Raw genomic sequence first — 25,732 nt, forward strand, 5'->3', positions numbered from 1 at the left:
CATGTGAAAGAATGTCCATGCTATAGAATAATGTAGCAAAGAATCGGTATATTTCAAGTCTTTTTATGTTCCAGACTGCAGCAAGTGGAGAATACTTCCCACGCAGGGCAAGAAGAATTGTACAATCTAATCCAAATTTTGGAAATCGGTATTGATTCGTTGGAGAACGCAACTTCTTCTTGGAACGCTAAAATGTCGGATATGTCACAAAACCTTCACTCTGCAATGGTTCGGGTGGATGATACAAATGTGAAGCTTGAAATCGTATCTGCGGTTTTGGAGGTCAATGTTGCTCGATATGGACGCATGCTGGAACATCTCTCCGAGTCAACGAAAGAAATGGATATGAAACTGAATTTGAGGTAGGTAATTCTTCATTCTGAGTATCCCACTTGTTAAACTGAGTAGCTCAGCTGAATTAATGACCTAATAATCGTTTCACTGGCTACCATTTCCCTGTATTATTTTATTGTGGAAAATAACTCTAGCCCTTCTGCTGGTCTGTCAAAATCTAGCACTGGTGGTGATATCGATAGTGTTATTATCACTGGTATAAAATGTTCATTGCTCAACCTCAACTACTTACTCATGTTATTATATTCAGTTTGTGCATACCTCAGATTTTTCATGTTCTTTTAATATTGTTAGTAGGCCACCGTAGGTGCTTGACTGAAAGGCTGTTCCAAATTGTTTCCAATTCCACTTCTCTGCGTCTTTTATTGTATTGCAATCTTAGAGGTGTTCAACTGATCAGAATATTAATAATGAATGAATAGATAAGAAATGGCATTGAACAAATGGAAAATTCAGACAGAAATCGTAGGTTAAAAAGTGCTTATTAGTGAATTCTTTGCTAGAGACGATCTTATTGAAGAATTAAATCTGTTTAAACACTCCTGTGCAGAGAATTGGCTGAGGCAAAACTGGAAAGTGCAATTGAAGCTCTCAGTCTGAACGCTACCCGCGAATCAAAAGTGATTGGAGATATACAGCAATTCTTGCAAGTATGAAATGACGGTTATGTTCTGATTGAAATTCCACTTCGTGACTTATTTATTAAAGCCGATTTCATTAAGGGTGTCGCAAGAAACCAAAGCGACATACAGAATGATATCGCATATCTTGACAATACCTACGACACCCTGAACAAAGAGATCACCAATAATGATGAACGTTACCAGCAACAATTTTCTGAAAGTCAAACAACTTTTGAAGATGGAATGTCAAAGATTAAAAATGACACGACGCATTTGAAAGCTGGCATTTTGGAACACGGGAAGAGGATTCAGAAGTTAGAATTTGAAGTATGAGAGTGTGAAATTTGTAGTTGTTTTCTCTACTGAGTTCGATGATTGTTAACTGTGTATTGCACTCTCAATAAGTTTTTCATAGAGCTTATATTCTATACGTGATGTACTATCAACTTTCAACTTTTACCTCTTTATTCATAGCACTTGGGTTTGCTGAAGCGGCAATCTGAAATGTCGAATTTCGAGCGAGATTTGCAACAAAGTCACGTCAATTTGTCGAGTTACGTTATCAAGTCTCAGGCGCAAAACGGCGAAAAATTCCTCACGCTATTGGGTATGACATCCAAGATCTCAAACGATACTGACGTCAATAAAGTTGGCGTTGACAGGTGTTTATGTTTGTTTCTTCAATGCAGGACTATAAAATTATGTTTTATTGAATTTTATGATAGGTATGATCAATTTCTAAGATTACACAATCTGATGTCTGGAAAACAGTTTGTCTGCATTTATTATTCAAGAATTTTAAAACTTCCAATATGGCTCTATTTGTATAGAGCTAATTGTTTTTACCATCTATCACTGATTACCTTGGGTTTCATCTACTTTGGCAGATTGCGTGATGTAGCGGAGGACAATAAAATCAGGCTGCATTCTATTGAATCTAATGTTTCTGTTTTGGGAGATGATCTGTCTAATCTAAGTGGGATCACTGCGTCTGGTCAAAAGAGAATGGACCGTTTGTCAGCTGACATCGATGTTTTGCAAATGGACATGGAGCGATTCAACTCCTCAATTGCTCAGGTCATGGATGACAATCTAAGAAAGTCTGTTGATTATGTAACTGTTGAATAGTCATTGTACCAAACTCAAGGTTGGTTTTCATAGAAATCATGCGATTGAAGAAAAAGTAATCACGCTGAACCAAAGTGTCGGTGATACTGCACAGTCACTGCATACTCTGGAGAGATTGTTGCAGAATCTGACGGTTAATTATACAGTAATGCGGTTTGATATAAAAGTGAGCAATCGCGTTATTATTTTAGTTGCGTCCCATTGAAATAAATATGTTTCAGGGGCGTTTCGCTGATCTGGAAGCACTTACCGGTCTACAACAGAGTAAATTGAATTCGCACGCTGGTAATCTACAAACGTTATTGAATCGTACTGACTCGCTAATTCAGAATCAGAAGCAACATTCGGAAATGATTGTCCAGGTGGTCTTATTTTGCAATATACATGTAGAAGTTTTATAGGGCATGCTGTGCGACTTTGTTGTAATAATTCCACTTTAACAGCTCAAATGCCATTGTCATATCATTTTGAAAGGCCAGGCCATTATAGATGTCATTTCTTGCCTTGGTATCATGATTTTTTTTCAGAATTCCGCGCAAATATCTGATGGTATTGGGACGCAATCGGGAATCAAAAGATCAATGATCAAGTTATATAATACAACTGGTGATAACCATGTGCAAATACAATCTTTGCGGTTGACTCAATCAAAAATGAAGGATGCTTTTAAGATTCTCAACTCTACGCAAGAAAAGTAATGCCACTATGTTTTTGCGATAATTGTTATACAGAAGTTTATAATCTCTAAATATTCATTACATCTTCGTAAAGTTTCTCTCATCAAGTTTCCTATGATCAGTTATTTGATATTAGAATACCCTCCTGCCTATGGAATATCTATCCTGAATCATTCGCGTATAACAACTTCATTTCCAGAACGTCAGATGAGATTTCTGCTACGAATTCCAAGATGTCTTCCGAGTTGGAGATTATCAAATCAAGTATCGATGCAACAAATCAAGATTTACATCTTCAGTCCGAACAGATAAACAACATATCTGATGATGTAGAAGCCTTGTCCAAAACGTCTCTGGATATTGCAGCGAATTTATCTGATGAGTAATATCGGTCTTGTGATGCTACTTTCCAGCATGATTACGTTTGCTTTTTTTCATTTAGACACGCCTTCGTGGAAAAAATTGCTCGCGACCTGCGCAGAGCTTCGGAAAAAGTTGAGAATCAAGAAATGACGTTGACGTCGCTGAATTCGTCGTACCATGATAACATAAAGGTGATTGTCGCAGTGAATATCTGTAGCATTTTAGATAGGCAATGATAGAGAGAAAATTATTGAGACAAGAGTTTATATAATATTCAAGAGAGCATTGAAGCAGTTTTCATGTCTAAATTCATATGAAATATTCCTAATAATGGACCAACTCCCGAAGTTTCTACTTGTCTGCTGCTCTATTTGCATTGAAAGAGGATTTTAAGAACTTGATCTCATTTCAGGATTTAAAGGAAAACCTGGATGAATTCAAGTCGGGTCAAAGATCGATGTCCAACGAATTCCGGATGTTTCAAGACAAGCTGGGATCGTTTGAATCTGCAGCCCGCGAAAATTTCCTTCAGCTAAATGATTCGGTACACAAAAACTTGGAATCCATCTCTATCCTCGAGGAGCAATCGAATGAAGTTGAAGAACGAGTTGATAACTTGTTTGAAAACGCCAAGACTTGGGATGTGGCTTCAGAAAATCTAAAGCTTGCTGTAAGTAAATTCGTAGTCGTTAGCATCTTTTTGATGGCTTTGATGCCAAACGAATATACCGCATCTGCAGAATTTGTTATGCTGTAACGTGGATGCATGATGTTACTGTATGCATTCTGTAGATGGAAGATTTGAGATTGGTTCAAGAAAATCTTCGAGATCAAGAAACACAAGTGCGCCTACACAATTCCACATTCAGCGATGTATTTGATACAATGTCAAAATCTCAAGACGCTCATACGCAACTCAGTCGAGTTGTACACAATGTAAAGCAAGACATTGATAGTCTCCAGGATAGCACCACGCGTTATATAGCAAACAACACCAGGTAATATGCGTTGTTTTAAAACCGGTATAGCTGGTTTTTCAAGTAGTTAAAGAAATCCTATTAGTGATTGGTTTGTGCTATGTATTCATGGATCTGTTTAAACTTTACTAGTTACTAGTCATCTAAAGATTGATTTTAATATTTGTCATATATGCCCAACGACACTCCCGTCATTTCGTGTCAGACCGGCTTGCATCCATTATATTCCCAAGTAGAGAGTTTGAAGAGAGTCCTAGAGCTACAGAACTTCTATATACAGTTGAATAGTATACCCATACTTACATAAACCCATTAGTAACTAGTATAGAATTGAAAACATATCCAATGTTCTGTGTATCTAGTGTGTATGTTCATTGTATATCTTTTCAATTCTCTACTGGTTGCCGACGATTACCCCTGATGACTGTCAGCCAAGAATATCCAGGTTTATTTCAATATGAATATACAATTCAATTCTGTAAAGACGGTTTGTATCTTGGTCTTTACCCACGCATTTAATAAACAATAACCTCTAAGCTAGTCTGGACGTGGTATCAGCGAATAATTTTCCAAGTCCTTGCAATAAGGTCGCGATTTTGCAGGCGAGAATCGCTACTTCGAGCCCAAGCTGAAGAAAACTCGCGCACAAGCCTCGAAATCGGGTGGATGAAGGAAAAACTAAGGAACCTCACTAGCGACGACACGGATTTCGAGGAAGAATTGAAAAACACGTCTAACGCGCTTCGCGTCCTTGCAGCAAGAACTGCAAACCAAAGCATTGCGCTTCGTTTGATCAGTGATGAAAATGAAGTTCAAAGGAATCAGTTCCAAAAAAGATTAGATAACATTTCGATTTCGTTGATGCAAACTCATGCTGAGTCTTCCGTCGGGTAAGACACCGTAATATTTGGCCGATTAGAAATGTGAAGTACTTCTGTTCATTATATGGGATCTTCATGGGTAAATGCTTCAACACCGCTGTAAACACAACCATTCTCTGATGTTAGTGATATGTTATAAATGTCATAATTGCCTTTATAGGTCTAATCGTGTGCGGGCACTGGAAAGCAAGTATAGCAGGCTATTTGATGAAGTCGTAAATAATACGATGGAGATTGCGAATAACAAAATGCGAGACAAGGGAATTATCGCACGAATCATGGTATTTTCAATCCTGGTGTTGTGTCCTAATAGATATGTGATACACTGTTTCCATGGTACTTTTGCAGAAACTCGATGATTCCACTGCCGATACAAGCCGGAGTTTATCCGAATCTGACATGAGATCGACCCATTTTGAAAAGATAATGGGCAATCGGACTAACGAGCTGGAGCGATCGGTGGAGGACTTACGTAGCAATTTGTCGTATTCGACAAAAAATCTGGAAAATTCGCTCCGCATTAGCATCCAAACAAATTCAGATGGAATCAAGGATTTGAGAACGGTTACTAATGAACTCAATGCCAAGCAAGATGCGATTAGTCAAAGAATTTCAAACCTGGTAAATAACTCTGACCTCGTGAATATTTTCAAAGTTTAATTTAATTCAATATTAACAGACACGGCATATCAGCATCCGTGCAAGTGACGCCGCCGCCAAGAATTTAGCTCAAGATCTAGAGGCTGAGGTAAAATACAGATTTTTGTTGTTCAGAGTGTATGTAGTTGATTGAATATGTTGGCTGTGTTTATTGCAGGTGCTAAAAGAGAATCTAGGCGATGTGGTCGACAGCATGAGACTCATTCAGGGCGTCAGTAACGATATCTCGCACAATGTCGACGAAATATCTACTAGTTTGGAAAACGCAGTGATGGAAATCCAAAACAACGTTGCCACTTCAGTCCAAACTTTAAAGTCATCTGTATCGGAGGATATCGCAGCCAACAAAAATCAAATTGAATTACTGTCCGAGTCTATACAAGCTCAAGGCGAGATCGATGGGTTCTTTCAGAGATTGCTGGATAATTTGGTACTTGATTGACGACGGTACTTGTGAATTGATAACTTTTTATACATCAGTTTCACAGACGGACACTTTGAAAGCAGATGTAGCCCACCAGTGGGAGAATATTGCTGTGAGTTCGATTTGAGATACATTTTGATTTTTGTTTAGGGCTTTATTTTTGTTGCGTACTCTGGAATAATATAGACTTATCAAATATGCTTCTATCAAGCATCTTGGAGGTACAGAACTTTAACATACAATTGAATAGTATATTCATATTGAAATGAAACCAAATATTTTTGGCTGACACTCGTCAGGGGTAATCGTCAGCAACTATTAGAGAAGTGGAAAGAACATGGTATACCAACAATCGTGTCACGAAATATGGCGTCACGGGCAAGAAATTTCGAATAATCAGGGCGAGAGAGAGCTTAAACTTGATGTACCATTTTTAGATGGTACACGATTTTTAGAGGTACCATCTAAAAATAGTACCTCAAGTATGAGCTGTCTCTTCTGGGAAATATTCAGGCTCATCTCGATGTGAATGTACTATTATATTCTATCAAGCAATTGACCATGTGTGGAAATTGTTTTGTTTGTTTGTGCATCGTTAGGATCTTCGCAATGCTACACAAATTGCAAACAGACAGGTTGATCATCGCTATTCCACAATTTACCGGCAAGTCCGAAGCAATCAACGTGACTTCGCTTCCTTGAGCAATCAAAGTGCAGATCTTGCCGAAGAGCAAGAAACAATTCGCAGCTTGCTTAGCAACGAAACAGAGAGAATTACATTACTGAGAAAAGCATTAGATATCGCCTTGAGCGAAGTGGGGCGAAACACCAAGAATTTAACTCGTTTGGTGAGTAGGTTTATTTGTTTAAGGTTGCAGAAACGGAGGGAAAAATTATTTTGTGTTTCAGGATGAACGTCTCGCAGATTTGGACTTGACGATATCCGATCGACTCCATAATCAAAGCGTTAGCATTGAGGTGAGAACTCGTGTGCTGAACTAAACATAGGTTGCTATTATACTTGATACAAACATCTTCTAGTGAAAAATAGATCCTTAGCATTGATTTATCATGTCTCCATATATCATTTTAACAGAAATCTTGTCTTATACGTCTTGCCTTGGAATAGATTTTTTCATTTTAGCAATCTAGACGGGTGTGTTATTTTTTAGCTACTTCGCGATTTCGATGAGACGTCAAGAATCGATTCAGTCGATCTTGAATCGCATCTTGCAACATTGGAAGGAAGGTTTGGCAGTTTCATGAACGAAACCTCGCATGAACTCAAGGACACGCGTCGCACAGCGGCTGGATTGGTGACCTCATTGGAAAGGTTTATCAATAAAACTTTGAACGATGCGTTCAATCAAATTGACGCCCTAACTGATGCCGCTAATATGGCCACAGTCAATGTGTCGACCAATCGGCAGTATATTGTGTCTTTGGTAAGTTTGACTTGCTTTGTTAGTGAGAACATTGCATGTATGTTGTTAAAATGTAGCTCAAACCTATGTGTAGCGACCCTGATACAGCGCTATAGACCTAACAGGGACGTCGTTGTTTTTCGGTTCGGAACCCCTCTCGTCGGCGACCCGCTACCACCAGCATGCCATCAAAAACATCCAGATGATTTACAAGTTACCAATTTAATTACAAGCCAAACCTTAATACAACCAAATACTCTAATCAGTACCTCACAGAGATATACAGGTACTACGCTACACTACTAGTACAACTACACAGTACACAGTACACAAGCATTACAAAGCTCCCTACTGTACGACCTCGCACTTAAAACCACGTGCAGCCAGAAACGCAAAGAACATTATACCAGCTTCCACGAAGGAAGTTCACACTAGCCAATCAACTGTGACAAAACAATGCAATCACTGAGCCATTACATTAATCAATTACAAGGATGTTACACTATGCCTGCTACCAGAATAGACCACGGTCCTGACTATGGGTGCAGAAATTTTTAATCACAGTATTCATTTTCAATAAAGACTTGGCTAATCTTTCAGATTGGAAACTTGTCGACTGTGAGCACTGATATGCAATTGGTAATGAGCCGTCAGCATCAATACGTTGACGCAGTACGATTGCTACGATCTCTCCAGAATGAGACAGAACAACAAGTCGAGATATTATCGGACGAAATGTTGCGTTTACATGATCGGACAAGCCGCTGTGAAATAGGATTGGAAAGGTATGTGATTTTTATTGGATGGTGTAGGCCTAGTTCCAATTGTTCATTGAAATATGGATAGTTTTCTTTTTGGGTTCCACTACGACTGAATGTAATTGCAACCCTCATAAGCAAGATATGTGCGGTCTGATGCATGTGCAATTTGTCTTGTGCATATGCACAGTTAGAAGTGTTCAGCTATGAGTATTATCAATCACATTAAACATGACATGCCTTATCTGAGGATCTTCTTAGAGGTACGGAATTGAAATAAACCCGAATATTTTCGGCTGACACTCGTCAGGGGTAATCGGCAGCAACTCGTAGAGAATTTAAAAGAACATTGTAAGATACATTGATATACAATATTCTTTTCAATTCTCTACTAGTTGCTGGCGATTGTCAGCCGACAATTGTAAGGTTTATTTCAATATGAATATACAATACAATAGTACATGCGTTATCATTGCCAATTTCACAACCCTTGAAGCCCACACAGGGTTTGAGCTTCTTTATCGATTTCAGACATACCGCAAACATTATATCTCAAGAAAATAGCCTTGAGAACATTACCGTACTCCTGGACAGGACAAGGAAGAAGGTTTTTCGACAAGGAGATGACCTAGGCCGTACGAGTGTCGAGTTGAAAATCCAAAGACGAGGAATATCGGACTTGAACGAAACAATCCAATCGCTACGGTCGTTTGATGTTGAAGCACAGCGGAATATTTCGACCATAGATGCAGTATGGCAAGGGGCGAGAAATCAGTTTGAGCAATTTGTGAATTTTAGCAGCGATTTGGCTTTAAAAAGGTTGGTGGGAACAAAATTGTACTTACGTATGGAACGGATGTAGTAATGTCTTGAAATTAACAGCTGTGACTTATTTCAGTGAGATTGTGGGTGATAGCTCAAAACTTCCTATCAAACTTGTTATCTCTTTTCATAGTGAAGAGTCGCTATCTCGGCTGCAGTCGAATCTTACAGCTATCGAAGAAGAGCGGATATCTAATGATAAAATAATGCAGCGATATAACTCAACCCTGTCGGCGATGGAGCGAAAAATTCAGGTTTCAATTCCGTTCTAGAAGCTTACAAATTGAACCAAGCAATCTATTTTGATATTTAGGAACTCGGCGACGCCTCGCTATCTACTAGACAGAAAATGAACATGTCTGAGACCCGAATTGACCAAACTCGAGAGCTACTAGCCAATCTTTCGTTGGTGCAGAGGGATATTGGTACAGATATTGCCAGGAATAACCGTACGCTACGTCAGCATTGGGAGTCGATCGCGGAAGTGAATTCGTCACAAAGCACTGTACTCAATGCCGTGAATTTATTGAATACTTCTCTCACACAGCTGAGGATCGGAATCGATTTGAGAATGACGTAATTTTTATTTTTGCGAAGGGAAATCCAATTCAGGATTACACTCTTTCTATTGCCGATGTGTATTTATTACTCTAAATTGCGGTTCATGATAGTATATTCACTGGCAAACAATGCCTGGAATTTACAATTCAGAAATCGATGGATGATCACTATGGCGATTTTATTTACCTAAAAAAGGGAAGATTTTGACCTAAAAAATCAAAATTTTGACATTTTTTTACCTTAATAAACTTATTTTGGACTCATGTATGTGAACTAGGTGTTTTCCCGCATAATGTTAGAATTGTGTTACTTATCTCCATTTCTGGTTGGAACTGTCTGTCCTTACAAAGTAGTTTGGCCTGAACAAACTTATTTGACTTGAAAACTGACAAATTTTTACATGAAAATACTTCATTTTAACAAAATCTGGATCTATGAGAATTCTGGTAGTTACATCACGCATTGTGGTAGGAATAATTATCATTTTGTTGTAGTACACGAAAGATACTTTCCTACATTCTCGAGTAGAAAGTGTCTGTCCTTACCAAGTAGCTTGCCAAGAATGGAGAAAGAACGTTCAACAGAATACATACACTGCTGTGTTGCTTCATTCTGACAATGCTGTCTACATGGCAATTTTCCATCTTGCGCTTCTTGATATAAGAACCAATGCCCACGCAGTCTTGCTTCAGTTAGGATATTGCAGTACGTTCAGCACAACACCATGTCAACCTATTTGTTTCATTTGGCCGTTTATGATTCACAACAAGCAGATAATGGGCCGTCTACAATGGTAGGCCTATAAAGCAGGCTAGAAGCTGTAAAATGTCAAATGATAAGTTCACCGACAGTGCAAACATTTATGATACAAACGAAATGCAGGTGGGAAAACCTGTTTGACGTTGTAAACAATTTTGACAATTTTTGACCTACCTCTACGATTTTGACAAAATTTTAACTTATTCTGACCTGTCAAAAAATTCGCCCTAATGATCACATTTTGCAATAATAATATCATCTTTCAGAATAAAAATATGGATAAAAGTTATATTTACTCCAGACTGCCCAATGTTTTGCAGACAAAATCTGGAAGAACAGGCCAGCAAGTTGACCTCTATCCTCGATCAACTTGCGGCTATGTTTAATGAGACCAGGCGAAATTTTAAGAGCGTAGAAAAGAAACTTCGCGACAACAGATTTGACATAAAAAGAATTGGCGACGGCACAGACGCAATTGCTACAGAGGCCAGATCTGAAATTGGACTTCTCCGTTGTAAAATGACCGATCTCCAAAACTTCTCCGAGACTCTGAACGAAACAGTGATTCTGAAATATTTGGAGATGAATTCAAGGTAAATTTTGCAAATTTCAATTTCAACTTCTATAATTGTTTAATTGCTATCCTGTGTACTGAAATGAGTTGAAACAGTTACTTTTTATTTCTGTTCCTATATTTTTTCCGTGTATTTTACTGATTTTATTGACTTCATCTAGATCGGCAGAAATCTATTTTAAAATGTTGCAATTTTCATTAGACAATACTCGACGGAGGAGAAAGTATCTAAAATTGCAAACAAGACGTTGGAATATTCATTACTGACAAATCGACGCCATATATCTCAAGATGAAGCGACTAGTAAATTGACCGTGAGCTATTTACTATAGCCGTTTATAGCTTCTCAGAGGTACAGAACTTCAATATATTCATATTGAAATGAACCCGAGTATTTTCGTCTGACACTCGTCAGTGGTAATCATCAGCAATTAGTAGAGAATTGGAAACAATATTAAAATTTACGTGCATGACATCTCCCAGGATTTGTGATTACTGATTATATTGGATTATTAATTATTATCCAAGCAAACTGTTCGGAATAGATTTATGAGTAATGAATTGTTAATCATCTGGAATGCAATACCACCACATATCCGTGAATTGCCTTATAATAGATTCAAAAAAGCCCTACTTGATCACCTCTTGTCGTTACACTAACACTGCTGCCCTACCTCGCCCAGACATTGCTTCGATCATTTGCCACCATTGTTTAATTTTTTTTCTATTTTCCTTCAACTAAACATTTCTTTACAGCCAGACTGTTCAGAGTCAAGTGTACCTGTTTGATGCTGGTGTGATCAGACTAGATGACCTTCACGGTCTTATCGATCATTCCTATCTAATACCGAATACTGTGCACGCATATTTTCTGTACCACCATCACTGCCGTTTGTTATGTATTTTGGTTCGATGAAAATAAAGACTCTCTCTCTCTCTCTCTCTCTCTCTCTCTCTCATACTCTATGCTTGCTAATCAAAGCATTACGCTAGTGAAGATCTCAGTGGTTGATATCTTGTACTGCGATTTGCGAGTTCTTCATGTCCGAGAATTTTCATGTCATACAAACTTGAATTCGTTGATCAAACATACACACGAAGATATGTTAATAATACATATGTATTGCTTCCACAACTACATTCACAACTACACACGAAAAGTCTTCGAGTTAATATATTCTTTACTGCAATGAATGTAGTTGTGAGAGCAATACTCAAGTTTAGTACCGCCAACCATATTTTTAAGAATACATAATATACTAAATGTGTGTTTTCAGCTCAAGCATAAACAATACACTACGTCCTATCCTATTTTATGATAATACAATTTTCTGCCATTGCAAATGTGGCACTTTGAATTAATTGATTTTACTCAAGCACGGATCGTCCCTGCTACCCGATGTTTTTCAATTCTATTGTAGGAATTCATGGAGCATTCAAAAGTGCTGATTCGAGGACTCGGGGATAGGGACCAGGTCTTGGTAGAGGACATGGAGTCATTGAAAGAAACGTTGAGATTGGTCAGGCAAGAGCTGGCGTTAGATTCGTCCACTTTGGCGGAAATTCAACTGAGCTTGCTACATCAACGTGGACTGGTTTGTCAAATTTACTTCACGGATTATATTATCGCTGCCGTTCAGAGGTGGTCAGTGATCAGTAATCTGGGGTTTTTATTTTCGGACAATGGAGTAAGCTTTTCCTACTCAAGCGGATAAGTTTTTAGACTACCACAACTTTTACTTCACATTTTTTGCAGCAAAACTACTAATCTGTGATAAGAATCGGGTGGAACAGCTGAATATATTTTTAAAAATTGTAGCTATTTGCTAAGCGCTTCCTCGATATATGGCCCATATTAAGATAGTGCTCCTCATGAAACCAATAAATGTTTCCTATGAACACCACGACAAGATTTATAATCGTTAAAAATTATTGTTTTCCGGGTTGGGGGTAGGCACATCGGGATCAGGGTTAGGGTATGATGGATATTAGGGTTGGAGGATAATGGATATTGGGTTGGGGGAGAGGGACGTTAGGGTTAGGTTTGGGGCTATGGATATCATCCCTCACCCCCAACCCTGATATCCGTCATACCCCAGCCCTAAATCCATAACCCCCACTTACAAGCGGTGTTTTTCAGCTACAAGAGACCGAGCAGAAGTTAGACGCCGCCGTAACGTCCACGAACAAAAATCTTACCCTTCTGTCATCTGTTATTGACGGGAAATCAGCACAATTAGACTCGTTCGCTACCATGCAGGACAGCGTGAGCAGCAAATTAAACGTTTTGGGCACAAAACTATTCAAATTTGACCGCCAAATGTCAGGCCTAAAGAGCAGAGTTACAAAGTGGGAAACAGTTATAGATATCTATTGTTGCATACGCACGCGCTAAAATAATTTCATTCGTAAAGACACGCTGTCACGTTGGAAGGACAAAATCTTCGAAGCCAAGGAATCACCGTGGAACTGGAAGATATCGTGAAGAAATTAGAATATTTAATGATGCTGAATCTGAAAAATGACACCTTCGGTAATTTGGTCTCTAATGTTTGTTACGAACTGTACGAGTGCGTCCCAAATATGGACTGTCCGCGGTACCATTATAGCACGGACTATCCGTAGTCGGGTTGTGAGTGATAGTTAGTTCAGTTTCCAACTAGAATTGTAGTTCCGATTCTATTTTCTGCTCTGCAATGCTGTCAATATGAATTAGTCGTATCGCAGCCTACGGAAAATGTAGTACAAAGCTATGCATATTATTGGAAATGACATATCTGTGGAGTCATGATCAACCGACGGCATTGTCACAAAATGCATTGAAATAGGTATGGTTGAAAAATACCAGATATTTATTGTTGAGATACAGAACTTGAATTATATATACATTGTGATTGCGTGAAAGGTACATATTTGTCATTTCCACATCATTCACGCTGTCACGATGACATAACAATTTTAGCTCGAAATATTCTTGAGTAGCGGCTTCTTATTTCAGTAGGGGACGAGTCTATGATGTTGTCGTTCGCACAAACGTTAACGCAACTCAGAAAGGACGTGACGACGTTGAACATATCGGCGTGGAATGCAATTTCAGTAGAATCCCAAGATGACGAGTATGGACGAGACAATGCAACTGCGGTCTCGTCGATCTACGTTGATTATCCGGTATCAAAGATTGCATCTGAGCCTTATCAGTTATGCACAGTGTTGTTTATAAACAGACAATTCAATGGAGATTTTCCCTCGTTGGACAATTTTTACCATTCTTTTTAAGTGTAATCAACTTAGCTTTTTCCTAGCTACGCTACTTACTCACAGGGTCGTATTTTACACTACTTTCATTTCTACTTCAAGATAAAATTAAACTATCTACTTTTTACATTTCAGATTTTTACAAGCAGAAGATAGTTTTGTTGTCAGATTGCATCACTGTATGGGTGGAAATTATCGTAAGAGTCATGTGAAATAGTCTCTGCATCACATTAAGTGAATATATCTTCAAAGATTCTATCTATCCGTAGTGTCATTAGTCATTTTGTGTTAGTCTCAATTTTGAAAGTAGATACATCTGATTAACGGTTGTTAGGGTGCGATTCATATTACACCAATATTACAAATTTCGAAGAAAAAATAATGGACTGAAACCACTTTTTTGTCTCTTTTCAGGATGCGTCAGTTGCGAACACGAAAGATATTCAGTATTTACTGTCGAATTTCTCGTCCGTCCTTCGAGGTATTGAAAATTCGTTGTATTTCGTCGTACCGAAAACATCCGAAGTCATCCGCGATCTCGCGAGCCGACAGAAATCCCTCGAAGCCCTAAATAGTATCACTCGCGAAAATGTTTCGTATTTACGAGGTATTGCATGATGATACGTTACGTGTTGATTTGATTACAATTTTATGTCATACCAGACGCTATTACGAACGATCTATCTGGAAAAGGGGAAATGGAAAATATGTGTCAACGTCATATTGTAAGCGGCGTGTATTTGATCCATCCGCAGAACCGTTATCTTTTGATATTTCAGAGCAATTTGTCCGTTGAATTCGCTGGCATTGTCGGTGATTTCGTGGAATTGAAACAGTCCGCCGCCAGTAACGATGAAAGATTTGGACGCAAGGTGAAAGAGATTGATGCTAAAATCCTGGATGGGTCTGGAAGGTTCGTTAGGAGCGAATCAGCCGAATAAAATGTTTTTTCATATATCCGATATTTTGATGCTATTGACAAAACATATTTTTCTGAAATTGACGTTATGGCTGTCGTTGCTGTTACTTCAGATATTTCTTTGAACTTTTGGACGCACAAAATACAGAAGCAAACACGCGAAGTGACCAAATACATGAATATTGGCTTGACGTAGTTTTTGCAACTAATAAGCCAAGTCAATTTGATGGCGATAACTGGCTGTCTGTATGCGGGAGTAGTGAATGTTAAGTTTAAATGTTTTCATTTAGGCTCGACAGCCTTGAAAGGATAGTCCCATTCATGGAAACGAAATTGCAACATACAATTGAAATGGTATACGGAGTCAACAAAACGGTCAACAGTTTGCAACAAATGCAACAAATGCGGGACGGTCAGCTCGATCTCATGTTCGCTGACATTCAGAGTCTTCGACAGGCAAGGATTTTCGTTTAAACAAATGAATATTCAGACGTTTCTTGACCTTAGTGTCTGTGACAATCTTGACAAAGTGCTGTGGAGCATCCATATTTTCCAACCGAGAGGAATAATGCTCAAACTCTATAATCGTACGCATACGGACTACTGCAGTGTCCAAAGACTTATCCAATCTTCTGAATAAGGATGCTTTGAATTGCCCTCTGCTCAATACTAATTGTAGAGCTTCTTGGAGGAACAGAACTTCAATATACAATACTAGGTCACCAGCATGAAATTTTGAATAAGAGAGCGTTCAATGTACCATTTATAGATGGTACACGAACTCCTTTTGTTGACACAGTTTGTTTGTTTGTTTTTGGGGTATTCATGGCGTTTGTCGACTACTATGGTCAATTGGTCATTTACACCAGGCCGATATTCTTCTTATTTTCCGTAACTGCCGACTTATAGCACGGCCCACCTCTAGGCTTTTGTAAGACACCGCTGACGCGGATGAGGTGGCGAGGAGGAGCCTAGGCCTAGCGTATTTTGATAATCGCAGTGGAAAACATTTGCTGGATAATCCCGTTTGTGCGAAAAATTATCGAGACGACAGAGGTTGCTTTGTTGGAAGGGGCCGTTTACACTTTCATTTGCATGCCTAGGAGTATACTTATATCAAAATACGCTAACCAAGACTGTCTCAACAAAAGGAATTTGTGTATCATCTTAAAATAGTATATTGTACTCTCTCTTATTCGAAATTTCATGCTGGGGACATCATATTTTGTGATACGACTGTTGATATGCAATGTTCTTTCCAATTCTCTACTAGTTGCTAACGATTACCCCTGACGAGTGTCAGCCGAAAATAATCGGGTTCATTTCAATATGAATATACTATTCAATGATACTAATTGTGTAGTTCGAGTTGTTGTTCTAAACCCTTTTGGACCAACACACGTCATTCCGCAACTGATCTATTGCTCACATCTTCATCTGACAAAATCACGTCCCAACTATCATCTTCTAGAACGTAAGAACAGCCGAGCACAAGGTTTCCGGCGCGGAAGACGCTTTCGTACGGTTCAGCAACGCTTCGACGCGTTACCGCATCAGCCTCTGGAACGACGTGCTGCAAATCATCAACACCACCGTCGAGAAAGTGGAAACGCAGGCTGAAGTTTTGGCCAGGGGCGGAGAACGCAGGGATCTATTGCTCGTTAATTCCGAGAGGAACGTCAGGCAGTTGTCGGAACGCGTTGGTGAATTACAGAGAAGGAGCAGAGTATGTTGAGTTATAAGTAGAGCCCGCCCTATTATTTTTATTGATTTACTGATAATATCCAGTGGGCATTACACTATGAAAGAAGTATTGTTATCGGCCACTAGAGGTAATCTTTGTGATGTCATAACATGGTAGTCGTGAGTCAGAGTACTATATCATACTAGACTGGGCATATTGATATGTATCTGGTGGCAAAGTTTTATGCAGATGAAGTATTTCTTGTTTATTGCATCTTCAAGCACACCAATGGCTGTAAAGCTGTTCAAATTAATGCTATGAAGGTTTGGATATGTACCATATCTTTTGAATAAGGCCTTTGTCAGTACAAAACACACCATCACCTTCAGTACATGCTTCTCGGTCGTTCAGGATACGGAGGTGCTGGTATCCGCAATAGCCCAGGAGACGAAATGGAACGGCGGTCAGATCGATACTTGCCTGCTGGATGTGGAAGAGCTGGAAATGGAAAATGATCGTAAATTTCAGAGTTTGGAGAACGAAATCGGGAATCAAACCGCTGCTATCGCGAAGGTTAATAGCAAGGTACGTCTGAGTGATGCGTAAACTTTGGACCCGGTATGTTCTTTCGGGTAGAGGCAGAAATTCTATCTGTTGCCTACAAATCTTTTCAATTCGAAAGTCCTCGGTATTGCCTTGTTTTTACTTTATCAAATTGTACATAATGCAATTTTAGACTAAAACTTTTTGAAAACATGAGATTGCTGAAAAATCAGTTTTGTTAGCTGTCTGTAATGGAAAATAACTCTGAATTGAGTGGTTTTTGCACTTGTATCGCTTATATAACTTATTTATTATAAATTGTGGCAATTCTGGCAATTTTTTTCCCAGCTGGATTCTCTCACCAACACCTGGATACTTCCGCCCACCCTGCCAAGTACGAAGCCCACCCTTGACACCGACGAAACAACAGGTAAGTTACAATTATGAAACTCGTCATCAACCAGGGCAGTACCCAGATAAGCAGTTCTCAACATGCTGGGAGTCATTCGTTAATCAATCTTATCTAAAGCCCATGACTACATAAAATTTCAACTGTTAACGCTAACTGTGTGCTTGTAAGTGATTCCGCTTGATTTATATGCTACTGTTGTTTAGGCATCAAGGGTAATAACTTTGATAGATGTGCGTCTTGTGTCCTTGACTATGCATGTATTTTTGTCCATTGTATCCATTCGATTCTGTAATAAATTCTCTCTCGCTCTCATTATATGCTACAACATACATCGAATCTGTGTGTTTCCTTTGCTTTCATTGACGTCGACCAACCAAGCAATTTGAATTAAATCTTCCCTATTGTCAGCTGTCCAGTTCGCCGAAGTTGAAAGTCCTACGAATTTGCAAACGTACAACATCGATGCATCCAGCCTTTTGCTCTCATGGGACGCTTCCCCCACATCTGGAGTGACAGGATACCGCGTTACTCTTACAAATGCTTTCGACGCCAAGGCTCCCCCGATTCAGGTACGCTCTTCGATTATAATCGCAGACTGAACGTATCACTAGATATTGTCGATTTTCAATCCAGAAAAACGTCGAAGATACACAGCTTAGAGTTGAAGGACTGTATTCAGACATGGCTTACAATGTCGAAATTTATGCCGAGAAGGGTATCATGACAAGCCCTGCGTTAACCGGTGTCGCTATCGCAAGTGAGTAGGAGTTTCGTAATGGTTATGTGTATGCTTAGCAGGGCTGTCCAAAAAAAAAACTTTTCCTTCAGATTTCACTGGCTACTTGATAAAATTGTTAGGTTGGTTAAAAATAAAACGCTGCACACCAACTTTTGCTCAATTCCAACCAGTAGAAGCGAGATTCTTGCAGTTAAAAGTTTTGAATTTATCATTAAAAAATGAAAAAATAAAATTTCAAAACTTTTCGGTCGACCCCATAATAGTGTTTGGCTGTCGGTAGAGATGATGCATACCAAATTTGGCTCAATTCCAACCACTAGAAGCAAAGTTATTGCAGTAGAAAAATTTCTAATTCCATGATTTTATAATAAATAAATACTATTTTATTCAAATCAAAATTTTTCTACTGCAATAGAAGTTATTGCAGTAGTCTAGTGGTTGGAATTGAGCCAAATTTGGTGTGCAACATCTATACTGACATAGTAACAATTTTATGGGGTTGGCAGAATAATTTTAAAATTTTATTTTTTTGTTTTTTTAATGATAAATTCAAAACTTTCTACTGCAATAACTTCGCTTCTACTGGTTGGAATTGAGCCTAAGTTGGTGTGCAGCGTTTTTTTTTAACCAACCTAACAATTTTATGAAATAGCCAGTGAAGGAAAAGTTTTTTTTAACAGCCCTAATGCTTAGTGTATGTTTACAGTCAGTGAGAAGTTCGAAATATTTTTCTGAGTTCAAAACACAGCTGGTTGAGAATCAATGAATTTGGAATGGTCGAAAAGACTTGGAGAAGACTGATTGTCAAACGCACACCTTGACCTGCACATAATAATGGAGGAGTTTGTGGATAATATATTCATACTGAAATCTACCCAAATATTTTTGGCGGACACTCGTCAAGGTTAATTGTCAGCAACTAGTAGAGAATTCAATAGAGCTTGGTATATAAACAACTATGATGGCACGGACATAACAATTCGAATAATCGAGGCTAACAGATGTTTTTATGGCAATATTCCGATATAAAGATATCATCAAATTGTATATTGAAGTTCGGTATAGCCAAGATTCTCTTCGAAAGAGTTAGCAATTCGAATTTAAATGAGGCAAGGCTGCACGATACAGCGAAATTGATCTGTCGAGAGCATGATCCGGTAATCTCAAACACAAACTAATGTTGATTTAGTCTTTTTGGAGGACGTTACAAACGCTCAAACATGTGTCGAAGTCACGTGGATACAAACCCAGCTATGGCTTGTTTGATATGGTTTGCGTCGATAATACAAATGTATTCCAATCCCTGACTTATTACCCCTCACTGAAGAAGACTTGGTAGTGAAATTTGTCTTTTTCTTTATCCTCTATTAAAGATATCACTACGTTTATAGCAGATTAAGAAAATGTATTGCATTACAGCTGATGACTTAGATTAGCAGATTTTCATTCGTTCGTGCATAACTGTATACCTGCCTTTCTGTTCACATCGCTATTGCCGGTTATACAATTTGTTCTGATGCTCTCATGCTTTCTTAATAACATCACCTTTTTCAATGAGTAAATAAATTTGACTTTTTCACTAGTTGTGATGCTATCATGCTATGTTGATTAATTGCTGCACTATAAACTGATAATTCTATTCTGTTCAGGCACAGTTTCGTCCGAAACATCAACTCGAAAGCCAGAAGTAACACCTACTGGTTCTGACATAAGTGAAATTCTATTCTTGTTGGATGTTTGTCGTATTAGTTTTAATAATTCTCTCTCGTGTTACAGTTTGGCATTGCAACTTTGAGCGTGTGTGCGCACTGAACAATACGAATGACGACGATTTTGACTGGGACGTGTATCGTAGCGGAGCCACCCGATCTGAAGAAACGGGACCCTCTGGGGACCACACATCAAGAGACGGCGATGGTATTTCGCTACAAAAATAGCATATATTTAGGCTGTTTCGTAATATAAAGTCCAGTGAGTGATTTACACCTGAAATCTTTGATTTTAATCAACAGCATATACTCGTAGAAATAAAGTATAATAACACCTTCTACTAAAGGTAGACAGTTGAGCATGAAAATGACTTTATAACCTCCAAACTGACCCCAACCCAAACTCCGAAATTAAACGATACCTTAACTCAGGGGTTTTCAACTCATGGCTCGATTTTTTAGGTCGCTTGTTCTCATGCAAAATCACAATCAATATTATTGAAATCGTGAAGAGATCACAAAGCATGAAAATATTTACACCATGGTCCGTAGACAAAAACGTTACTCAAAGTGCAAACTTATAACTATTTCATCAGTGAAATATTATGAGTATTCGTTTGGATCACAAGGTTTTACCGATCTGATATATTTTTTTAAACCATGAGCTAACCCTAACTTTAACCCATATGCTCAAGTGTCGCATGCACAACTGTAGGATGCTTCAATGTCCACAAACCGTTGAAGCTATATATATGTGATGTTGATTCCTGCTTAACAATACCTATGTCAAGCTTTTGTCAGCTGTACCTTTTCTACGCGGCATGCATATTATGTTGTGTTTCGTTCAGGTCGTTATGCCTTTATCGAAACCTCGAATCCTAGGGAAACGGGTGATATCGCAAGGCTAGCCACATCCACGATGGAGAGTGTTGAAGGTAACTGCTTTTCGATACAGTACGTGTAATGATGTGTTGTATAAGACATGATATTTTATATTTCATTCCGTACTTTTGCGATTTCCGTTTGATAGCATTCATTCCACAATTCACCTTTCGCAGATGCGTGTTTGGAGTTTTTCTACCACATGTACGGCGTGGGGGTCGGAGACTTATCGGTCTGGTTGGTTTACCAAAACCAAGCAAAGGAAAAGATTTGGGAAAAGTCCGGAAACCAAGGCGATATGTGGCAGAGAGAAGTGTTAGAGGTTCATTCGGAAGAAAGGTTTCATGTATGTTGAAATTATTTTGGTAAATTCTTAAATTAATTAAATTAACTTATTCATTATCGAATCTGAAACTATTATATTAATCATAATGAGTCGAGTAGTGAGAATCTATTTTATCGAGCACTAAAATTAATTGCTAATTTCCACTAAGAGCTGATTTCTCAACAAGAATTGTAATTTCGATATTATGTTCCCACAGTGGAAGCCTTGAAACGTCAATTAGTCATATCGCAACATCGAAAACATTTGGAATAGGCAATATTTTTTTTTTTATGGTCGAATAAAACTCACATGTTTTTACTTTCCGTATCATCCCTACTCGTATTACGTCATAATGAGGGTTTCTCATTGTGCCGAAAATTAGGGTCATAAATTTACGTTTTGTAATATATGTTCATCATGTGGTATTGCTATATTAACATGGCAATAGGCAAAAAGATTTAATTGGTGAAGTCTATTGGTCTAGTTTGCATGCAAATAGCTACACAAAAATTCTGTGTGAAAAACGGGTATGTATTCTGAATGGAATAATACAGAACTGAATCCATGAAAAAAGTCGCTAGCTGCAGGCTAATTATTCAGTAACGAAATACCATTGAGGTAATGCGGACTTGTTTAATTGTTAGGTAGCACATTCGGTGGTATTTCATCGTGAATCAACGTATATGCATATGAGTGACCCAGCCAATCAATATTATTACACCGCTGATCACAATGTTGTGTGCGCAGCTGACTTTTGAGGGCGTGAGAGGTTCCGATTACCACGGAGATATTGCTCTCGATGATATCGTGCTGAAAAGAGGCAGATGTCCGAAACCGCTGTTCGAATGCAACTTTGAAGATCCCAATTCGTGCGGATTCGCGCAAGTAAGTCTCGATGTCATGACAATTTCACTCACACAAGTGATGCCAACATGCCAGCAAACTATTTTCTACTTTCCTAAGCTCAAAGTGAAAAATGTGGGTAGACTTGCCGAAAAAACTTGTAAGCAGAAGTAGGAGTAGTCTCAAAACATTGCCATGTGATTGAGTAGTACAATAAGGCAAAACCTATTTGAAAAAACGAAAGTAGTTCATTACCAGCCACTTCAGCTACTACCCGTGTACTTTCCTATTGCAATTACAAGCTCACTTGTTTCTTCCGCGTCAGGACATCACCGATGATTTCGACTGGTCAAGGAATAAGGGGGCGACCCCGTCAGATTCTACAGGCCCGATGACAGACCACACCCTCGCAACCCCGGACGGTTATTACATCTACATGGAAGCATCAGATCCTCAGTAACATTTTATGACTCATGAAATTTTTTGAAAAGTATAAACGACACTTTCTTGTCAGCTTGCACAATCAGAAAGCGCGTATCCTTTCGCCTGAAATACGGACCTCTGTAAAGAACTGCTTGCAATTCTTCTATCACATGCATGTGAGTCCATATCTCTTTCCAAAGCCAATAGCGATGCATGATTTCCTGTTATTTTGCATCATCTCCAGGGCATCGATATAAATACTTTGAACGTATACACCACACGATCTGTGACGAATACCCCAGACAAATTGATTTGGAGTAAGCAAGGCCCTCAAGGTATGCATGACACTTACATATCATCCTCAGCCGATCACAGCAGACTTGGTCAACTAGATGATTCTAGTTGTCTGCTAGACTAATTAGGGCACTTGTGAAATGTTTCTATGCTCTAATTTTACTTTTAAATGCTAATATCCGGTGTTCCGGAAAATGCCACAGGAGAAGTGTATAGTGTGAAGCGAGGCAAGCTTGCTGTACAGATATTTCCCATTCTCATGCTTATGGGAATGAACTCTGTTTTGATATCTACAAAACTTGAATTTTGTTGTGTATCTGTCTGATCCGAAATTTAATTCGATACCCAAGTTTTTGCAAATTCAGTAATTCTAATCTGATCTAATTTGGATAAAACTGTGTAGCTATAATTCTAATTCTAATATAATTCGGGAAAGATGAAAATTTTCTCGTTGTTCAGCTTGGGATTATAGTCGTGGATATTGTTTGTTTTTTGTAGGGAACGCTTGGAATTCGGCCCGCGTCAACATTGACATTGAAGGTCGGTACAGAGTTGTGTTCGAAGCTATTGTCGGGATCGATTATCATGGAGATATTGGACTGGATGACGTGTCGATATCCACGGGGTCCTGCGACACGCCAGGTCATTACTTGTCTCCCTCTTCACGGTTTAGATCACAGATCGATAAGTACCGAAGTATATCTGGATGTGCGGTTATTAACCTTTTCTTACCCGGAGGACACAAAACAAAAATCCGTTTTGACGACATTTGCCATTTCGAAAAGTGACTCGGGCTATTGACTAATAATTAACGTATCCAATGTGCCATGCTGCTTCTTCAAGCTACATACAACCTACATAGACAGTTCACCAAGAGTGCCAAGTACTCCGTCTGTTGCTGTGTAGAACACATAAATTTCCTAAATAATAATTGTTCAGTCCGTATTTAACATTTTCTTCGACCTATCCCAGAAGTTGATACCATTTATGGCAATGTGTAATCAGCACCCCTATAGCAGTTGATAATTGCCCGCTATCTGCACTTGAATAAAGTTGCGGGTATTTGCTTCTCTAGTCCCTCTAGTCCCGATTTGTAGAGATAGTGATTTAGAATTGTGCCCAATACCCAAATACTCAATCTTCATTAATTTAATGGGGTGAAGCTAGCCTAGCAATCTGGGTTATGGGCTATTGCTTCACGCAGTGTGTTCTCTGGGACATGCGCATGGAGATTTCTGCTACTCGATCGATGAAACGCCAACCGATTACCTGACTGCTTCAGCGGCCTGCAAAGAAAACTCTGGTCATCTGGCAACTGTCAAGACCCGACTGCAGCAGGATTTTATCAGAGTAAGACTGTTATTAGCCTCTGTGGCATGGTCTAGATGTCGATTTTCAATGAAAACCGGGAGTGGTCAAAGTAGTCAAAGCTGTTGCGCAAGTAGAAGTAGAAGTAACGTCACAAATTTTTACTCATTTTCGAGTTGAAGTCTTGTTAAACCCACTGTTTCCAACTATGCTTGGTGATACTGATTTTCCTCACTTTTAAGTTTCTGGTCGCAGTACCAGTTTTAATAGACCAAATGCCAATAGTGTGGTTACTATTATTCGAAATTACAATGAAATAACCATCGTTGCAGCCGAGTCTCGAGTCATATGACTTGGTCCGAGTCACGCGTAATGACTCAAGTACAAGTCAAGTCAATACACCGATTGACTCATGCCAAATCGAGTCATTTTCCGTTTTTTGAAAAATGACTCGAGTCAAGTTTAGCCTGCCGAAAACCAACCTGCGGACCGATCGTCGTGACTATTGCGACGTTATACTCTGAAACTGTGCTCGATATTTCAAATGCGTTTTCTCAGGATCTGGTGACAAACAACACAAAGCCCCTGAGTCGATTCTGGATCGGTCTCGACGATCTGGCGGCTGAAGGACGGTTTGTCTATGCGTGAGTATTGATACGCACCTTTACTGATTGGGGCAGGTGAATGTGCAATGCAATCGATGAATTATTTTGTCATTGATTTTGTTGTAATCCAGCTAAGCTGCGGCGATGACGCCTGTTGAACAAACACGCTTGGAGATTATCTGCGTATAGCTAATATACACGGAGCTCATCCATTTCAATCAATATCGAATGTTCCCAACCATGGATTGGCTGTAGATAACTCCTGTTTGAAATACCATTAGCGTTACAAGCCTAAAGAAATATCGTATGAAGAACGAACACAAGTAGGAGAATGAAAGCGTCCAATAGAAAGATCAATTAGGCTCTAACACCGTCTAACTAATACTACTAGTTAATAGGAAGCCGAGGTAGATGTTAAAGTTCGATTGACAGACCGTACTAGGTCATTTCAGCATCCTCGGATCTTTTCGTTACATCAGATTGTTTTCTCGTGTATTGCATTATCCACAGTGTGTGCTTTCTTTCCAGAGACGGAACCCCGCTTGTCTTGGGTAGAAATTCATTACAAGCCTGGTCGGTGGGTGAACCGAATGACTCGGACGGGACTGAGGATTGCGTTGCGATCGATATCGCATACAAGAACAGGGGGTGGAGCGGGTTATCTTGCGATACGGAAATCGGTTTCATCTGCCAATACCCGGCATTACCGTGACCAAATCAAGCGACTTCGGTTGTTTTCGTGTGTGTTTGATGACACTGTATTAATTGCTCAATAAACAAATATAACAAATGGCACCTTATAATAA

At 39.0% G+C, this 25,732-nt stretch overlaps 2 protein-coding genes across 2 annotated transcripts in view; one reads left to right on the forward strand and one right to left on the reverse strand.

Annotated features, from left to right (window-relative positions):
- Nucleotides 1-7,767, reverse strand: part of LOC145446483 (uncharacterized) — a 103,297-nt gene extending 95,530 nt beyond the window's left edge. Inside the window, exon 1 of the mRNA XM_080324788.1 lies at nucleotides 7,751-7,767. The gene's annotated coding sequence lies outside the window, so the exon portion shown is untranslated. The remainder of the gene's footprint in view (nucleotides 1-7,750) is intronic.
- LOC145446471 (uncharacterized) overlaps nucleotides 1-25,732 on the forward strand; it is a 48,379-nt gene extending 22,647 nt beyond the window's left edge. The window contains exons 36-87 of the mRNA XM_080324767.1: nucleotides 75-362; nucleotides 905-1,004; nucleotides 1,077-1,304; nucleotides 1,452-1,639; nucleotides 1,865-2,077; nucleotides 2,139-2,271; nucleotides 2,327-2,467; nucleotides 2,633-2,799; nucleotides 2,982-3,164; nucleotides 3,225-3,336; nucleotides 3,558-3,815; nucleotides 3,938-4,143; nucleotides 4,725-5,012; nucleotides 5,164-5,284; nucleotides 5,352-5,624; nucleotides 5,683-5,751; nucleotides 5,821-6,093; nucleotides 6,152-6,199; nucleotides 6,687-6,935; nucleotides 6,997-7,065; nucleotides 7,260-7,532; nucleotides 8,112-8,296; nucleotides 8,801-9,088; nucleotides 9,225-9,345; nucleotides 9,405-9,667; nucleotides 10,732-11,004; nucleotides 11,188-11,299; nucleotides 12,407-12,580; nucleotides 13,126-13,334; nucleotides 13,400-13,518; nucleotides 13,984-14,153; nucleotides 14,655-14,847; nucleotides 14,904-14,965; nucleotides 15,020-15,153; nucleotides 15,450-15,615; nucleotides 16,631-16,885; nucleotides 17,255-17,428; nucleotides 17,735-17,816; nucleotides 18,207-18,367; nucleotides 18,432-18,555; nucleotides 20,187-20,249; nucleotides 20,314-20,454; nucleotides 21,095-21,181; nucleotides 21,305-21,474; nucleotides 22,201-22,338; nucleotides 22,622-22,752; nucleotides 22,811-22,895; nucleotides 22,964-23,054; nucleotides 23,512-23,655; nucleotides 24,218-24,363; nucleotides 24,880-24,965; nucleotides 25,455-25,732. Coding sequence (XP_080180893.1) covers nucleotides 75-362; nucleotides 905-1,004; nucleotides 1,077-1,304; nucleotides 1,452-1,639; nucleotides 1,865-2,077; nucleotides 2,139-2,271; nucleotides 2,327-2,467; nucleotides 2,633-2,799; nucleotides 2,982-3,164; nucleotides 3,225-3,336; nucleotides 3,558-3,815; nucleotides 3,938-4,143; nucleotides 4,725-5,012; nucleotides 5,164-5,284; nucleotides 5,352-5,624; nucleotides 5,683-5,751; nucleotides 5,821-6,093; nucleotides 6,152-6,199; nucleotides 6,687-6,935; nucleotides 6,997-7,065; nucleotides 7,260-7,532; nucleotides 8,112-8,296; nucleotides 8,801-9,088; nucleotides 9,225-9,345; nucleotides 9,405-9,667; nucleotides 10,732-11,004; nucleotides 11,188-11,299; nucleotides 12,407-12,580; nucleotides 13,126-13,334; nucleotides 13,400-13,518; nucleotides 13,984-14,153; nucleotides 14,655-14,847; nucleotides 14,904-14,965; nucleotides 15,020-15,153; nucleotides 15,450-15,615; nucleotides 16,631-16,885; nucleotides 17,255-17,428; nucleotides 17,735-17,816; nucleotides 18,207-18,367; nucleotides 18,432-18,555; nucleotides 20,187-20,249; nucleotides 20,314-20,454; nucleotides 21,095-21,181; nucleotides 21,305-21,474; nucleotides 22,201-22,338; nucleotides 22,622-22,752; nucleotides 22,811-22,895; nucleotides 22,964-23,054; nucleotides 23,512-23,655; nucleotides 24,218-24,363; nucleotides 24,880-24,965; nucleotides 25,455-25,638 — 8,611 coding nt within the window. The 3' untranslated portion in view covers nucleotides 25,639-25,732. The remainder of the gene's footprint in view (nucleotides 1-74; nucleotides 363-904; nucleotides 1,005-1,076; nucleotides 1,305-1,451; nucleotides 1,640-1,864; nucleotides 2,078-2,138; nucleotides 2,272-2,326; nucleotides 2,468-2,632; nucleotides 2,800-2,981; nucleotides 3,165-3,224; nucleotides 3,337-3,557; nucleotides 3,816-3,937; nucleotides 4,144-4,724; nucleotides 5,013-5,163; nucleotides 5,285-5,351; nucleotides 5,625-5,682; nucleotides 5,752-5,820; nucleotides 6,094-6,151; nucleotides 6,200-6,686; nucleotides 6,936-6,996; nucleotides 7,066-7,259; nucleotides 7,533-8,111; nucleotides 8,297-8,800; nucleotides 9,089-9,224; nucleotides 9,346-9,404; nucleotides 9,668-10,731; nucleotides 11,005-11,187; nucleotides 11,300-12,406; nucleotides 12,581-13,125; nucleotides 13,335-13,399; nucleotides 13,519-13,983; nucleotides 14,154-14,654; nucleotides 14,848-14,903; nucleotides 14,966-15,019; nucleotides 15,154-15,449; nucleotides 15,616-16,630; nucleotides 16,886-17,254; nucleotides 17,429-17,734; nucleotides 17,817-18,206; nucleotides 18,368-18,431; nucleotides 18,556-20,186; nucleotides 20,250-20,313; nucleotides 20,455-21,094; nucleotides 21,182-21,304; nucleotides 21,475-22,200; nucleotides 22,339-22,621; nucleotides 22,753-22,810; nucleotides 22,896-22,963; nucleotides 23,055-23,511; nucleotides 23,656-24,217; nucleotides 24,364-24,879; nucleotides 24,966-25,454) is intronic.

This window comes from Botryllus schlosseri, chromosome 9, assembly GCF_051294905.1.
Source record: "Botryllus schlosseri isolate E-star chromosome 9, Bs_hap1, whole genome shotgun sequence".
NCBI classification, from domain to species: Eukaryota; Metazoa; Chordata; class Ascidiacea; order Stolidobranchia; family Styelidae; genus Botryllus; species Botryllus schlosseri.